This window comes from Schistocerca gregaria, chromosome 4 (genome assembly GCF_023897955.1).
Source record: "Schistocerca gregaria isolate iqSchGreg1 chromosome 4, iqSchGreg1.2, whole genome shotgun sequence".
Taxonomy (NCBI): Eukaryota; Metazoa; Arthropoda; class Insecta; order Orthoptera; family Acrididae; genus Schistocerca; species Schistocerca gregaria.
This window is the reverse complement of record NC_064923.1, coordinates 648,250,176-648,266,811: the sequence shown is the minus strand read 5'-3', so window position 1 is coordinate 648,266,811 and position 16,636 is coordinate 648,250,176. Positions and strand designations below refer to the sequence as shown.

At 44.7% G+C, this 16,636-nt stretch overlaps 1 protein-coding gene across 8 annotated transcripts in view; it reads left to right on the top strand.

The window, feature by feature from the left end:
• The window catches only part of LOC126268084 (homeobox protein homothorax), an 887,891-nt gene that overhangs the window by 724,776 nt on the left and 146,479 nt on the right, over positions 1-16,636 (top strand). For all 8 annotated transcript variants that reach the window (XM_049973577.1, XM_049973578.1, XM_049973574.1 and 5 more), the window contains one exon: positions 11,371-11,447. In XM_049973577.1, the coding sequence (XP_049829534.1) occupies positions 11,371-11,447 (77 nt within the window). The remainder of the gene's footprint in view (positions 1-11,370; positions 11,448-16,636) is intronic.

The following is a 16,636-nucleotide window of genomic DNA, read 5'->3' as shown; positions in this document are numbered from 1 at the left end:
GAATGGAACTTGAGTTTGTTTGTTGCAAAATGACGCACCCTACCGTTTTTGTAAGTTATCTCAAAAAAGTTCTGTATCATTCCAAAGTAATAAAGCCCTTTACGACTGACCCTGTATATATTTTATGTAGAATACCTCTTATTTTCGTGTTTAAATGCCTTTCTGAAACAAATGCGGCATGTGAATGCCTACCTGTCAACTACTGTCAAACACAAAACATTGCCTATAATGTTTCATTTTTTAATTATGAAGCCGCTGTTTCCATAGAAAGTTGTTCGTGTAATATCCTTGAAGAACATATTGACTGTCCTGTGAGCTGGGATACACCTTCTTGAAAGTGCGGAATGTCTACCATTAGAGGTCTTAAAAAAAGCAACAGACCGTTACAGCTTCCGTTTTACTGCACATTTCTAAATATTGTGTTCAAAAACGTGACCACCAACTTCGCGTCTATTGCATATGTATGTTGTATTGGTAGTTGAGACTGGTGTTTCAATTCCATTTAATGTGCGCGTAAACATTTTAAACGCGAATAAGCAATTCCTCTTTTGTTTACTCTGTTTGTCTACATACTCTGATCGATGAAGGCGTCTTCTTTCATTCCTCTCTCTTCGTTATTCAGTAAATACTGCGTGTGATAACATAAAAACACGGTTTAAACCAATACCTTTTTACTGTCAAATTTTCTCTAATTTAGTGAGAATTCTTTTATTATATGTTATTTTGATATATTGTTTATCTGTTTTTGTCTCTAATTACTTATTATTTCTATCAGGAATCAAAAATGGCAAACAGACAAGTGTTTACATAATACACAAATTAATGAAAATTGTGTAGTCATCCCCTGTCATATAAACATATATACCTCGTTTTGAACCAACCTTGCAAAGAACAATACAGCGAAGAAATGTCGGAAGTCTGGGCGGGCGCGCAACAATGCCGGCGAATGTAGTTGTAGCTCACTGACTAATCTGTGTTAGTCTAATGATCACAGGTAATTTTTAGAGTAAACACAAGAAGGTTTTAATTATTCCCATCTGAATGCGTAATTTTCCTGAAAGCGTTGAAAAAAAGCATGATATTCATCACGCTTTTCAGTCATTGTATAATTCTGTTATTAGATATCTTATTTCAAAATCTTCAGCACATTTTCACTTTTTTGGAAGTGACTGCCTACTTAAAAAGTGAAACATTGCCGACAGTACCGAAAAGATTGCAAGTCCTATAGGCAGTTAATATCCCGGTCACTTTCCATTACTCTTACTGCGATGTAACACTGCTTATACGAATGTGCTAGAGCCGCCTTTCGTGGACACATTTCCTAATATTCCCTTAATCTCTTCTCAGGCATTGGATGTCAAAGTGTTATGGCGTTATTTTGTCACATCAGCAACGTAGCCTTCGTGTTCAACTCCACCACGTTTGAGAGCGTCACTGTAAAACAACTTTGATAGTGCTCACATCGCCAGCTCCTGTAAATCTGCAGACTGAAGGAAACGCTGTTCCGCAAACATCATCCTTTCACACACTGACAAGGCACACAGGCAGATGACCTTTCTGTCTTTTTTTTCAACTGCACAAACAGTAACATGGAACAAGCTGCGTCGCGTTTCGCTACCGTGTGCCGATATCCGTCAAGAGCTACTTAGTGTGACGAATCGCCGGGAAAGCGGCAGGCGTGTGCACATTACCCCCCTTCACAATGATGTATCGCAGCGACGGTCACACGGTCGATGGATCGATCAGTCAATCAATCAATCAGTCAGCCCGGTGCAAGCCAATCAGTGCAGGCGGCTCGGCTGCTGCTCAGGCGACGGACGTCTCGACACAAATGCGCGTTTATGTCGCGACTTTTGGCGCCCTTTTCACTCCCGGGGGCCCTTTTTAATCCACGACCGGCGATCTCCGACAAGAAGATTAACGTAATAACACAGATTGATATATAAATAATCCCGAGCAGCGCACAGTAAATACCGGTCGGAGCCTTCGGGACTGAGCCCGGCAACACAGGACGGGGTTAGAGAGAGAGAGAGAGAGAGAGAGAGAGAGAGAGAGAGATCGTTGCTATAGGTTATCGTTATGAAACGTTTCCAAATACCGGTGCGAGTCCGCTCGGCACAGGAGATAAGTGGATTAGCTGGCGCTTGTGAAGATAACGTGTGCAGGAAAAAGTGCGACTGGTCATCTGTGTGCCTGTCCACGTATTTGCGTGTACGCGAGTATGTGTATACTCATTTGGTCAGGCGAGTGTGTGGGACACAGAAAGAGGCCCAGCTGTGCGCTACGACTGCGTTAGGGCACGGTGTGGGTGGGGGGGGGGGGGGGAGTTGGAGGGGAAAGGGGGGGCCGCTTGCGCAGAAACAGAGCAGGGCAGACGGGACGGGATTAAGCCTTTTGCACTGGAAGGCTGCTAATCCCTCGAGTAATAACTTTTGTCCAAATGTTATCTTACCGGCCTAATCCGAGCGCACACAAAAACACGCGGTGTCGCATATGTAGGCTGGCCGTGCCGGGTCGGGTGACTGCGCCCCTCGTATTGACGGATTACGCGGGCCCCGATAGCGCCGGGCGGCCTGCCCCGCTCGGCCCGGCGTGTTTGTTTCGTCTCGGAAAATCGGCGCCGTTCCGCGCCGCTATCTGGCGACGCACCTGCCGCTCGCCGCGTCCTTTTGTGGCGGGCTCTGCGCGACGCCCAGGGATTTAGCGAGGCTCTGCTCTCGGCGGCGTGACGTGTATCGACAGCCGCGATACCGGCTGTGCCCGGCCAGACTGCGACTACCTGCTGAAGCGCTCCGCCGCGCGGGACCTGCCTCTGAGACTTCGCCGTCAGTCCCTGCATCCAGCTACTTCAGAAATCGATGCGCGCCTCCAGTTCAGTCTTTCCTGCAAGTACGTCGCATGCTTTGCGGAACAAGTCTTCCTAATCGCACGTTACCTTCACAGCACCCCGGCAATTGAGTTCACCCATTTCTGACTTTCACAAACAGTAAAAATCGAGTGTGCTCTCTCCCATTCATCCACTATCTACTATGAATATAAATTGGCTGCAGCGTTTCGGCAGCAGATCCCATCTTCAGGAGTGTCGTTCCATGTACGAATCGTAACGATTTTTGTTTATCTCCATAGATTATATCTTTTGAGAGAATTCTAGCAACATCACTTACACAAATGTGAAGAAAAATAAGTGTCATGTTTTTTTGTCAAAAAATTATGTAAATTATAATAAATAAGGACTGAATAAACATCAGTATAATATTTAAGTCTTAATTAGGAATGCAATATAGGTGTTAATAATGTGCTTAGAGCGTTGTCCCGAGTTGTCTTTATCAATTTTATGCACAATATTTCGACGACCGATTCAGCCATATTCTTCATGTACTGTGAGCTTCGCTGTTATGTGTACTCGCTGCCTGGACTCCAACCAGAAATACTGACAAAAAAAGCGCGCTGTCAATCAATAAGTCGGGCCTAGATAACCTAATAGATCACATTTACGTTGTGTACAAAACAAAATAAATCCTTCCGTCACACCCACAATTATTTTTGTTATCTTTATGTAATCCTCCGTGGGTACTGTTTTCCTGTCTTCAGACCGATGCAATACGTTTCTGCGGGACGGGCTGTGCGCATGCACGTATTCTACTAGGTTGTCAAAATCAATTTCCGCAATAAAAACTTATGTTCTTGGACCAAAGAAAAGCATAAATGTATGCTCTAACGTACTGAAGTGGAATAATTTCTATCTTATTATTATTTTTGGATGACAAAAGACTTTGTAAGAAAATACAGACATCATTAGAATCACTATGTCTGCAACACATGATCAGTCGCTCATTAATTACACTGCTGTAGGCAGTTTAGTGGCTATACAAATTGTGTGTTTAATAAACAGAGAAGAAAATACTGACTGTTCTCTTCAAAAATACGAAGTATAAAAGCAGAAGAGTGTTTAATAACTCCACAAATCGTTCATTAAATGTACAAGAAGACAAATGCAGACTAACCTCTTGCTGAATATAAATGTGATGGTGTGTACCAGTCATCTTGCAGTCATTAGATATAGACCGAAACAAAAAATGTTAGAAATAACGAGTTTTCGACTGTTGTTGAAGGAATAGTGTGTGAGAAGAACAAGTTTAACTATGGCGTAAGTAAAATCACTGTTACTATTCAAATCATGGACAAGATCTGTAGCAATCCTAGCAGAAACTGGAAAACAGAACTTAAGAATATTTATAGTATGAATAAATTTCAGTGCACCTGTTTTTGAGTAACAAACTAAATGTGACTAAACTCGAATAATGGAGGATGTCTGGTTTTTAGAAGGCTGAAACAAGAGTGAAGTACTTTCCTTTAAGCTAAGCTATTTGGAGTCAACCACGATTTTCCGCAGGCGACGAAATTAAAATATACGGAACATAGGCAACTGGCCGTGTCAGATTCAAGCACCTAGTCCGGGATTCGGCTTAAACGATGTAGGGGAGGAAGGAAAATATAATCTGGACTAACAGGTGAGGATTCGAACTCCGTTCCGCTCCGTGTAACCACAGTGTCATCTTATTCGGTTACTATTTGCCCAAAATGGATAGCTACCGAAATATCGAGTATACTTTACATACACTGTCAGAGTACTCCTCTAATGTTATAAGAGACAGAAAAGTAATGAGGCCATAGTGTCACGAGTTGCTATATTAAGTAAGACACTCAATAGAAGTACTACTTCATTGGTGAGAGTGACCAACGAAGTCTCCCCTACCACGGGGTTTGTTTTGCCGGTAACTAAGGCAGGTCGCATTCTTCCCCCAAGAGGTCGACCCCGCTTCCTTGCCAATCGTTCCCCGTCCCTCTGAGATTGTTTACAAATCCGAGGCCGCGAGTCAAAGGCATTCTCGGAAGCGATTTATCAGCACGGCACATTCGTTCCGGGGTGAGCTGCGCCTTCAAATATTAAAGCAGCGGGGGATGGGCTCAACGGCACAAAGCAGCCGCGCTGAAATAGTAACGCCCGACGAGGAGAGCCGACATCTTGCAGAAGTTGCGTTCCTCTTCTAGCGGAGCAGATAACGTTAAATATATAAAAACTAGCATTTCTCTTTTCTCTTTAAGGTCTCTGTTACGTATTACATTCTCTCTCTCTCTCTCTCTCTCTCTCTCTCTCTCTCTCCCTCTCCCTCTCCCTCTCCCTCTCTCTCTCCCTCCCTCCCTCTCCCTCTCCCTCTCTCTCTCTCTCTCTCTCTCTCTCTCTCTCTCTCTCTCTCTCTCTCTCTCTTCCCCCCTCCCCCCTGTCATGTATACATTGTGTGTGTGTGTGTGTGTGTGTGTGTGTGTGTGTGTGTGTGTGTGTGTGTGTAAGTAAGGGGGGGGGGGGAGGAGGGGTATTTTGGTGCCTGTTGTTATTCTTACCAACGCTTCTGTTAACGTCACACCTTGTTATTCAACAACGTTATCCTGTCTTTTGTCGTTATCTGTATTGCGTAGAAACCGCTGAAGTACTTAACCCTGTTATCCATATTTCCTTGCCTCACTTACACTGTTACGTCATCGAGACGTCATGAAAGGGAAAAAAAGGAAGGAAGATTAATTTTTAATGTCCCGTCGACAACGAGGTCATTAGAGACGGAGCACGAGCTCGGATTTGTGAAGGATAGGGAAGGACATCGGCCGTTCGCTTTCAAACAAACCATCCCGGCGTTTGCTTCGGCGATTTACGGAATCGACGAAAACCTACAACTGGGTGGCCAGATGGGGATTTGAACCGTCGTCCTCCTGAATGCGGTTTCAGTGTCACGGAAACGGAGCGCTTGTATAACACTTGTGCGAACCGTCCTTGAGTTCTGCCCTCGTGCTTCGTACTTCCACCAGGCAGAGGTAAAGTAAGACATCGAAGCAATTCAGAGGCTTGTCGCTAGATTCGTAGGTTTAATCAACAGCCGAGTATTACAGAAATACTCCTTGCATACACATGGGAATCCCTGGAGAGAGGGCGATGTTCTTTTCGCGAGACTGCATTGAGAACGCGCAGAGAACAAACATGTGTCGCTGGCTGCAGAACTATTCTACTGCCAGCAACACACATCTCGAATTAAGACCTCGAAGACAAAGTAAGAGTAATTAGGGCTCTTGCGTAGGCATATAGACAGTCGCTTTTGCGTTGGTCCATTTGCAAGTGGGATAGGTAGAGGAATGGTCAGTAGTGGCACGACGTACGCGCCACCATGCAGATTACATATGTAGATGTGCAAATTGTAGATCACAAGCGTCCTTCTCCACAAAGACCGTAGGTGAAGAGATATCGCTAATTTACACGCCTATAAATAAATGGTACCATTTATCATATGCATACTATTAGCTGAATGGGTGCAAGTCTCAAAATCGAAAGGTACGGGGTTCACCTATCGGTCGATACTAGTAATTTTTCTGTCGCTAATTGGTTCTTCCACTTCCGTCTAGTTCCACTACGGTTGGAAGTTCACGTTAAACTGTAGGTCACCTTAAACATGGTTGGTAAATCGGTAAATCAGTTGTGAAGTTAGAGAAAAGCGAGGGAACAAACCACACTAGTAGAAACACGTCTGAAACACGTCTGATAAAGCAATGTGGCGTTGAAATCTTTAATCCATTGACTGATATTTGAATCCGACCATAACGTTCTGCTGATCCGAAATATGGTGAAATTGCTAAGACAGTGGACGCGTAAGCGGCAACAGTGTGGATGCACTCTCACCTAGATATCAGGATTTCCTCTTTCTCCAAGCCCTTCTCTCCACTGCCAGAGTGGTTCCTCCGAAAAGGTCGTATTTGTGTGTTTTCCTGCTATATAAGTGTCTGTAAACTGCTTCTAGCGACGTCGTCGAGAAATTGGCGTTCCAGTTTCTCTCATGTAAGACCCATGTACATTAATTTTGTTTGTTGAAATGCTATGTTACGCATTATTGTGACTGAAATTGTTCTTGGACTCGTATCGGTCTTGATGGATAGGCTTTACTTTGAAGCCAATTTGGAATCGGCAGACTGCAGCTGCCACTGCGAGGGGTGAACATACAGGTAATCGCAGTCGTCGCCTGCACCACCGCCACCGCCACTGTGATTCACGCCCATTAGGAGTCGCAGAGGCAGACGCGTGCCCTTTGCCCTTTGTCGCGAGGTGCGTCAGTTTGCCACGACGGCTGCAGCCACGCCCCGCCGTCCTGCCGCCCTGCCCACAATGCGTTTGTCGTGGGAACCGCCGCCCAGATTGCCGCCCCCGGCCGTGGGCGGCGGCTGACGGGGCGGCGCCGTCGCGTGGCGGAAGGGACATTTCCAGTACAGCCCAGCCTTTCAACTGTTGTCGCTCGTTATTCTCGCAGTCACTGCTATTACTGCCCGTGCAATGACGCAGCTTGTTACATAGAGTAACTCTTCCCCTTAACATTCGCTGAGAGTCTAGCAAACCGGGTTCGCGTACAACTTGGCGCCCGGGTCGGTATCGATGTTAATAGATTTCCGAACGAAATAGGCTGTTTCACATTTAATCACCCGAAATATGCTCGTATAAACTACTCGGTTTGTAGGTTTTATACATGTGGTAACCCAGAGCTGGTAGAAATTTTTAAGACGTATTAATCAATATAAGCCGTTGGGGTTGCTTTTACTTTCATTTAGTAACAGTTTCGATCGCACGAGCATCATGAAACGTCAGCACCAGGTTATATTATACAGGACGTCCTGGGAGGAACTGTCAGTATTCAGGGATATGACAGGAAAGAGCGTTTGAAACAAACTGTTACTTTTTTTCTCTATATCCAATATAGTGTCAGGTTTACACATGTACAGTAGTCGGTAACAATTACAACATATGTCGTACAGAGAATGAATACATAACGTTCGCCATATATTGGTTGGTCGAACACTGATACGAGCAGAAAGTCTCAGTGTTACGGTAGTAGGACTACGCTGCAACCTTTCAACAAAGAGGTGCTGTTCCTGTACACGTTGTTAAACTGCACGTTGAAAAGAAATTGGGAACCCGGAAGAATGTGTTTTTCACGCAATGTGCTGAAAACTCTGGCAAATCCTCTACAATCTTAAATTCGATGTGTCGGAAAGCATCGACGGTATTCTTTCACAGCAGCAAGAACACCACCTCTACACACACACACACACACACACACACACACACACACACTGCACATTTTTCGTCAGTGTAGATGCGTGGCATTTCAGCCAGCGCGTGTACCAACACAGTTACACAGTTAACAGATGGTTCTCTCTCTTGCACTCGGAAAGCCTTGCACTACACTCCGAACACACCATGTACAACTGCACGCTCAGCGACCTAGTTTAAAGACGAAAAGGCATCTCGAACAAGGAGGCTGAAAGCTACAAGGCAGACGGGGCTACAATAAAACGCCAAAGAGATTTAGTAGATAAGACACATACGTGCGCTCTACTAGTCGAGAAACAAATGTATATTAAATACGTTCTGGCTCGGAAACCGTTAGGAATAGAGCGTGTGTACATTTGAAGTTTCTCCTTCGGAAGAGAGTTCCTGTCACATCCCTGAATGTCGACCATTCCTCATGGGGCCTACTGTATTACTGACGACATAGTATTGTGTATGCTAATTTTGCTGAATTCCTTAGTAACAAAAGTTGTTTGTACAGTCATCAGATTATCTCAGCGTGTGTTCAGCGTTCAGAGTTTATTTTGTTCCCGACAATATAAATTTCATATTGTGACAGTATCAGTACATTCCGTTGTAGTATTTCGTCGTATACCATCTCAACGTCATCGATCTTCCATAGAAACGATAATGTCTCTCCTTACTTGATGCCCCACCCCTTTCGGAATGTTCGTCTCTAGAGCTTTAGATCTGTTACCCCGAATCATTACGTCATAATAATGACGGCAGTCATGGCGGCTAGGTATTTCCTTTCTTCCTGCGTCAGTTTCATGTTAGTAAAATTTAGCGCCTGTGATACGCAATGCAATGCTGTATCATACTGCATCGTTCTCAACAATAATGTACAACAACAAAATGGATTTATCCCTGCACCACGCTATCCCTCCACATAAATTTCAAATTAAGTACAAATTTCAGGCCAGGCGTATTTTAGAGCATAGATTTTGATGCTTCTCATTAGTACGCATCAAGCACAAATGTTCTCTTGGCACTTTTCAACCCTATGTGCAGACTAGTTGCATTCTACGATCGCACTTTACGAGATGACTGGATCTGTTTCTGTTCTTGAAGTCAGGAATGTATTTCTTAAGGGGACCACGTTGAGTACAATAGATTGAAATATTACGATGGCTGTGAAATTAAAACAAGAGTGAAAGTCCGATGACGTTTTACGCAGATGTATTGGGCAGTGTCTATAGTATGCCTGTCGAGAGTGTCACGGCGAAGAACTTTCGGGCAGTTGGCGAGTTCATGGTCTCATTAGAGATCTACATGCTGAGGGGTTCCTCCAGATTCCTATGCAAGTCATACAATGTAACCGTCGTGAATGACAGCAAAGTGCTGTTACGGTGCAAGAACTTTGTAGCAAGACGTACATACGTTCATGATGCAGGTCGTGCCATCCGATGATCTTGTTCAGCAAGTGCATCAGGCTATTCGAGAAAATCGTCTAAGAAGGGCAATTTACAATGAGCGAAGAGAAGTGTTATCTTGTCCTTCTTCATGACAGTACTCGGCCACATAGCTGCAACTTCGACGCTCTTGCAGCATTTTCGATGGGAAGTGATTGATGACCGACCATACAGCCCGGACTTGACTCCCTGAGATTCTCATCTCTTTTCTCACCTGAAACGCTGGCTATAAGGATAGCATTTTAGCATAGCCAACGAACTGCAGGGCGGCTATAAAGAGAAATAGCTGAAGGTGTAGCTAAATACTGAAAATAAAACATTTTTGATTTTCAATTTTCGCGACAGAAGGGACCTTAAAGGAATAGCCTTCGCATGTATTTTACGTGACAGCGAGCCGGAAGCTTTGGGGCTGTGTGCATGCTTTGTGATATCGATGGATGATGAGTTCGTAGTCAGTTGATCACTTTGGTCTTTATCAACAATATGAATGATTGTGCGGAGACAGCTCGCTGATCCGCTCAGAAATTACTTCATCCATTCCTAGTATTCACTCAACGGGACAGTGATCAGTAGGTTCTACCAATGTGGGTTACCGACAGAAATGTAGCACCCGATATTTGTTTCACTTACATCCAGTTGTAGATGCAATGCTCACGGAGGTAGCAGACTCCGAGTAGCCAGAGGTTAGAAACCACACGTGGGGGGAAGTGCGTGCGTGGCAGATGTGATAGTGCGGAGATGTGCAGCCCGTCCAGAAGGGTCTCAAGGCACAGTGGCGACTGGGGGGTGACGCCGTCCGGGGGGGTTGCCCTGGTCAGCCACCGATGGCCTCCGCCTTGTTTTCGCAGAGGCGGCGGCAGGGGTTCGCTAACCCCGCCGCGCCTCGCGCTCCCTCCAAACAATTACCATGATTGCTTCTGCAGGGGGAAGTAATTGCTTCATTACCCACTTCAGCTCTTGTATGCGAAGCCGCCAGTGGTCGCCGCCACTGCTGCCTTCGCCGCTGCACTTAAATTTGTGGAAATTGGATCCGTATGTGGGCGACTACTTCCATTAGGAACCCCGCCCGCCTCCGCTGCCGCCGCCGTGCCGCCGCCCCCGCAGCCGTCACCCGCCCCACGGGCATCCGTAGTCGATTCTGGAGGTCGGGCAGGGACACCTGTTCTCTCTCCGCCTTGTCAATCAGCATCTGCGTCAAGCGGGCCCGCGCTCCACGTGAAAGAAAGAGGACAGAACGCGAAGAATGGAAGGTGCCTCGAAAAAAGGAGCGCCGATCCTCTCCTTCCGCATCGCCTCTCTCTCTCTCTCTCTCTCTCTCTCTCTCTCTCTCTCTCTCTCTCTCTTACTCTCACAGTCTCGCTCTCTCGCTCCTCACCAGCAGCTTTCTATTATTCCAGCACGTAACTTAAACCGTTTATTTTATGCGAGGAGGCTTTTGATTTTGGCCAGGTGTCCGGTTTCGCCGTATCTCGTTTCTATTGGCACGCGGGGCATTCTGTGCGTCGCGTCCTTCCCACGAGTCTCTGTAATTACAGCGATCATTGTCGTGCCGCGGCTGCTGGCTCGTTATCCTTGCACCTCGCCTACTCCCACAGCTTCCTGCTTCGCGCCCGTCCATTATTATTCGCTCTCTCGCTCTCTCTCTCTCTCTCTCTCTCTCTCTCTCTCTCTCTCTCTCTCTCTCCTGCTGTACTGCGGCGCGGTTGTTCGCTTCGCCACCCGCCATGGGATAGCAATAGCATCTGCAGACAACTAGTGAACACGTGACTGACTGTTGTTTCATCTTTTGATTTGCAGCATCCGTACCCTTCGGAAGACCAGAAAAAGCAGCTGGCGCAGGATACGGGGTTAACGATCCTGCAAGTGAATAACTGGTGAGTAGCGCAAAATGTTTTCTTTTTTTCTTTTTTTTTTGCTGTCTCATTGTTAACTGTGTAAAGTAGCTTTAAGAATGAACCATCTCTGTGTAACGGGCTTAATGTACGGCCGAGAAGGAAAGTTTCGTCGAAGTTGAGTTTGAATAAACATGGAAATCTTAGTTTGTGAGTTTTGAATTTTTAGGGATATTAATTGGCTGTAATACAAAGTGGGCAGGGTCAGCTGATGTAGCACTGAGGGAAATACAGTGTGAAGTTGGAAGCAATGACCAGCGCGTAGTCCATAGACTGCGGATGTTAGAACTCGTTTCATTGTCTGATAGCATTTGCTAATGCAACTACGTACGACCACAACTTTCATTACAAAAAGATAACGCATCGTTTATGCACAATTTCGCATGCATTATCAAGTTGCTCTGAGGATCGTTCCCGTTCTCTTGTCAATTTTTTTTAAAATTTCATTATTAGAAACTTTTCACTGTTTATAGGTCTATTGTATACTGCCAGAATGATAATTCTTACTATTCCTTTCACTGTATTGAAACATCTAAAAATCAACTTCGTCCCGAGAATGTCATTTAGCTATTCAGAGTTTTACTAGGTTGATTGCAGTTTTATGATATTAAATTACCAGACATTGTAGTGCGTACTGAGTATATTTGTTAGGCCAGCATTTCTTGAGTGTGGAAATTTCGTTGATCTGTAAATATGCCTTGTCAAATACAAGTGTTATTGTAATTCCTGTACAAGGTGCAATTAGTGTCTTCGGTTCCTCTGTTTTTTGGTTTCTCCCACGCACCCTAAGATGTCTTCGTTAACTTTCAGTTATGTCCTCTAAAAAGGCTGTTGACAAGGCTGAGAATAATGTCAGGATTGCTCAAGTTCATTTATTTGATTTGCTAAAGACGAGAAAAACTTAAAATTAATCTCTCTTATTTTGTGAATTAAATATTTTTATTAAAAGATCGGCAACAGTTACGGTTTCTGTTATCTAACTGCATAAATTTGTTACAATTAGTTCATGTACGCCTCTGTCGCAGTATCAAAACCATGGATACGAAGGCAGATCCCCATTCTTTTCGCATATCGAGCTTAAGTCCATACCAACTGAAACATTATCAAAGCCAAATTACTTGCTGTGTTACCAATGACAGGGCGTGCATCAATTTTTGTACATTGCCGTGAAATAAAGTAATGAAAACAATATTTTCTCTTACCCATCGCAGCTTCTCCTCCCGACTCTAAAAAATAGTGTTAAAAATATTAAACTGTGGGAGATGTTTGCGTAATCAGCAAACGAATATGGCTCCTGTACATCCCTCCTTGTATCTCCGCAGTGGTCGTTAAGCGCGAAATACCTGATGGGAGCGTCTTAAGCCATTTATTACACCACTTCGCAGTATAACACATTGCTCATAGTCCAGCGGCGAAAGTTGTCTTGCTGAGCATAAATATTGGCCGGATGTGTCAGTATTAAAATGTCCATGCGCGACGGTGTCCGGGAATCCGCAGAATTCCTGCGGCAGTGACTCAGAGTCGGGACATATATTCCAGCAGCCGTGTTTCAACACTACCGACCGGCCGGTTCTGCTAATTACTGCCCGCTGTCCCCGCCGTGGCGTATATTATCGTGAAATGTACCCACTCATAGGCGCCGCCGTCCTTTGTGCGTATTATTAGACAACGAAATAAATTCAGGCGAATATCCTGTATAGGAGGCAGGTCTCGCAAATCTTAACGAACTTTGGGGCGAAATACTTCGCAGATGAAAACGTCGCCATCAGAGTGACAACAGACTTAAGCCAGCTCACTCTTTAAATAAAGTTTTCCGTTGCAAACGTCAGGCCTACGGGTTCACTGACCCGAGTGTGTGTTATTGTGGTACGGCGGCAGCTGCACCCAAACTGTTTAGGCTCCCTTTAGCGCGGAATTCGTTTTTTATCAGACGTATTCATTACATCCAAGACAGAAAAGGAACATTTTTAAGTTAAGAACGCATATTTTTGTGTGACTTTCGTAATTATCCTTAAAATTAAAACCACGTCATTAGAACTGGAGACAAAATACCAGGTACTCATGATTTATCACACGAGTCCAAACTGTCTTTTATCTGGATATAAAAGTTCGGCCCGTGACATGGCTGTCCTTGGTGTCTGACATTTGTTTCTTGTGAAGTTGTTTTCTTATTATGTGGTTTCTCATTTATGTATCTTATTTGAATCTTATACAACTACGTATGTTGGGACTTAGTTTGAGGTGGCGTAGATCAGAAGACCTAGGTAGTTAATATGCGTAAAATACACACACACACACAAACACACACACACACACACACACACACACGCTAGGGAATCGTGTATCCTGTAATTGCTTTGTATCGTATGAAATGTCTCTATATGAGCTGTGTGAATGTGTTCTTTACTTGGATTGCGAGGTGTTTCCCACATATATAACCACGTGTTCACTATTTATTTATCTTTCAAACTAGAAGACATGATACGTAATTCTACAATACTATTCGATGTTTTCTTTTCAGAAAATAATTTAAATATTGTAACACATTTGAAAACTACCGTTACGAAGGAGAGGATACACACATTCTTTTATATCCAGGTACAAACACTTTTATCTGTCGAAACCAGTCAGCTGTTAACAAGTAAAAATAATCCTGCAGTGCAGTGCTAGAAGAGGAGCTCGGAATTCCATTGAGCAATTTTTTTCGGTGATTAGATTCTTTACCTCATTTTTAGAAGGTTCAAAGCATCTTTCAAGCAAGAAAAAAGATTTTTGTAGCAAATTCTACAATTGTGTGTGAGCGAGGTGGCGCAGTGGTTACCACACTGGACTGGCATTCGGGAGGACGACGGTTCAATCCCGCGTCCGGCCATCCTGATTTATGTTTTCCGTGATTTCCCTAAATCACTCTAGGTAGATGCCGGGATGGTTCCTTTGAAAGGGCACGGCCTACTTTTTTCTCCGTCCTTCCCTGATCCGATAAGACCGATGACTTCGCTGTCTGGTCTCCTCCCCCAAAAACAACCCAACAACAACAATTGTGCCGGCCACTGTGGCCGAGCGGTTCAAGGCGCTTCAGTCCAGAACCGCGATGCTGCTACGGTCGCATGTTCGAATCCTGCCTCGGGCATGGCTGTGTGCGTGATGTCCGTAGCTTAGTCAGGTTTAAGTAGTCTCTAAGTCTAGGGGACTGATGGCCTCAGATGTTAAGTCCCATAGTGCTTAGAGCCATTTTGAACAAAAGTTGTGTGCCTCTGAATGGTAGTTGAGCTTCATGGATGTGGATTCAAATGATCGAAGAAAAGCATCAACTAACCACTTTATTTATATCCTTATTTATGCTAAAACGTGTTCTTCAATTCATCCCATCTTCAGTTTGCATAATGCACTTATGTCTCCATCAGTATACTGATTATACCAAACAGTTAAGTGAGAGCTGTTGAGTAATCATGTAGACGTAATCGTTTAGAATTTTAGATGTAAATGTGCACGGAAAACAAGCTCGAGCATGGCATTTCAGCAGCCGCTCCAGTTAGAATGTCGGGGATTTGCGTGGACTCGCAGCGAACGTTAGACGGAGAAGTGAACGGAGAGCGAAGCTCGGACAGCGGTCGCGTGTGCCGGCATTATGCAGCCGACTATTGCGCCAGCGTGTAGCGGGCGGCCCTCGCTGGCTGCTGGCTGCAGCACCCCCGCTCCCGGCTACAGCCGGCACATAAATGGAAAACGGATTGATTAATCGTAGTAATTACCGATCAGCTTTCCGTGCTAATTAGATCTGCTCCCCTTCCCCGCGCGTCCCCAGCGGCTGCCGGGTTGTTGCGAGCGAGAGGGCGAGGCCGGGGGAAAACAATGGCGCCCAAATGAGATTATTTGCTGAAAATGGCGATTCCTGGTCGCCGGCCGAGGGAAAAGGGTGGGCGGCGGGGGCGCCGCACCACTTGCTGCCGACGAGACCCCACGGCTGCCAACATTCACACTCTGGCAAGAATCGCGCTCGCTCATCCGGAGGAGTCCCACATGTACAAATGCAAAGCTTACACATCTGGTATTTAACATACGTCGTAATCGGAGTAGACACTCGGATGTGGCAGGAATTCTCGCCGAAACTTTCAGTAACAGTTGACTCTACCGGCTGTTTGCACCTCTGTGTCTTAGCGGCATCAGCGTGGTTGCCTTTTGCAGGCTTTTGATGACAACACCGCAGGCTATTCTGGTCCACTACAGTGCGGCCAGGAGCTGGTTTTCTAAAGACGATACATGGGCAATAATACCTAAGCTCGAAATATGTATCATTTGACAGAACTAAGCTTTCGATTCCATGTTTATATTAGAAGTGTAATTGATCCACCTCGAGTATTAATCGCGCCCTATCCTTTGGAGCAAGCATTTCACTGTAAAGATTACGGCATATTTATTCCTTAATATTCTTCCACACTCCTAAAATTTCCTGTGTGAACAATTCCTTGAGCCTTAAACGACCCAGTTTATCACAACTTCTATCCGCAACGACATATTTCTTCCACTAACGACGACCTTTTTTTTGGTACATTCGTTCTGCTCTCCTAGCTATATATACTGCTGCACCACACATTAAATGCTTTCTGCCAGTTCCTCTAACGAGTAATACTCCATTATCATCAAAGTAGTCATGAAGTCTATATTATATAGTAGCAAACTTCACCGTGGACGCATCACAGATGCAAGCTTTTTGTGTTGATCAAAAGGAAAATATTTCGTAAGAAGCATAAATAGCTTACAGACACGTGCTTAATACGAACTGGTCGTTCAAGACCGCGTAACATCTGAAATATTCATTCCCGACCTTTGCTTCCGTATCTCATGATACTCAATTCGGGATCTTATACCGTCTGTTAATTTTGACCGTAAAGATACGATATTCCCTAGTTGGTAGCTATACAGGGTATAAACGATAAATGTTTACAAGTATTGCTGTGATGTAGGGGAAGTCGAAACGAGCAATTTGATGCAAGATACTTGCGATCTATCTAATCTGGAAATGACCTCCAACTGACCTACAAAACCACCGAAGCTACTTTTCAATATTCTCGGTTATTTCGTTAACATTATTGATTTAAACTTTCTCATGAGGGTAACGAAAGAAAAAGAAACTTCGTCACATGTTTGCAGTTCAATTTAAAATAAACCTT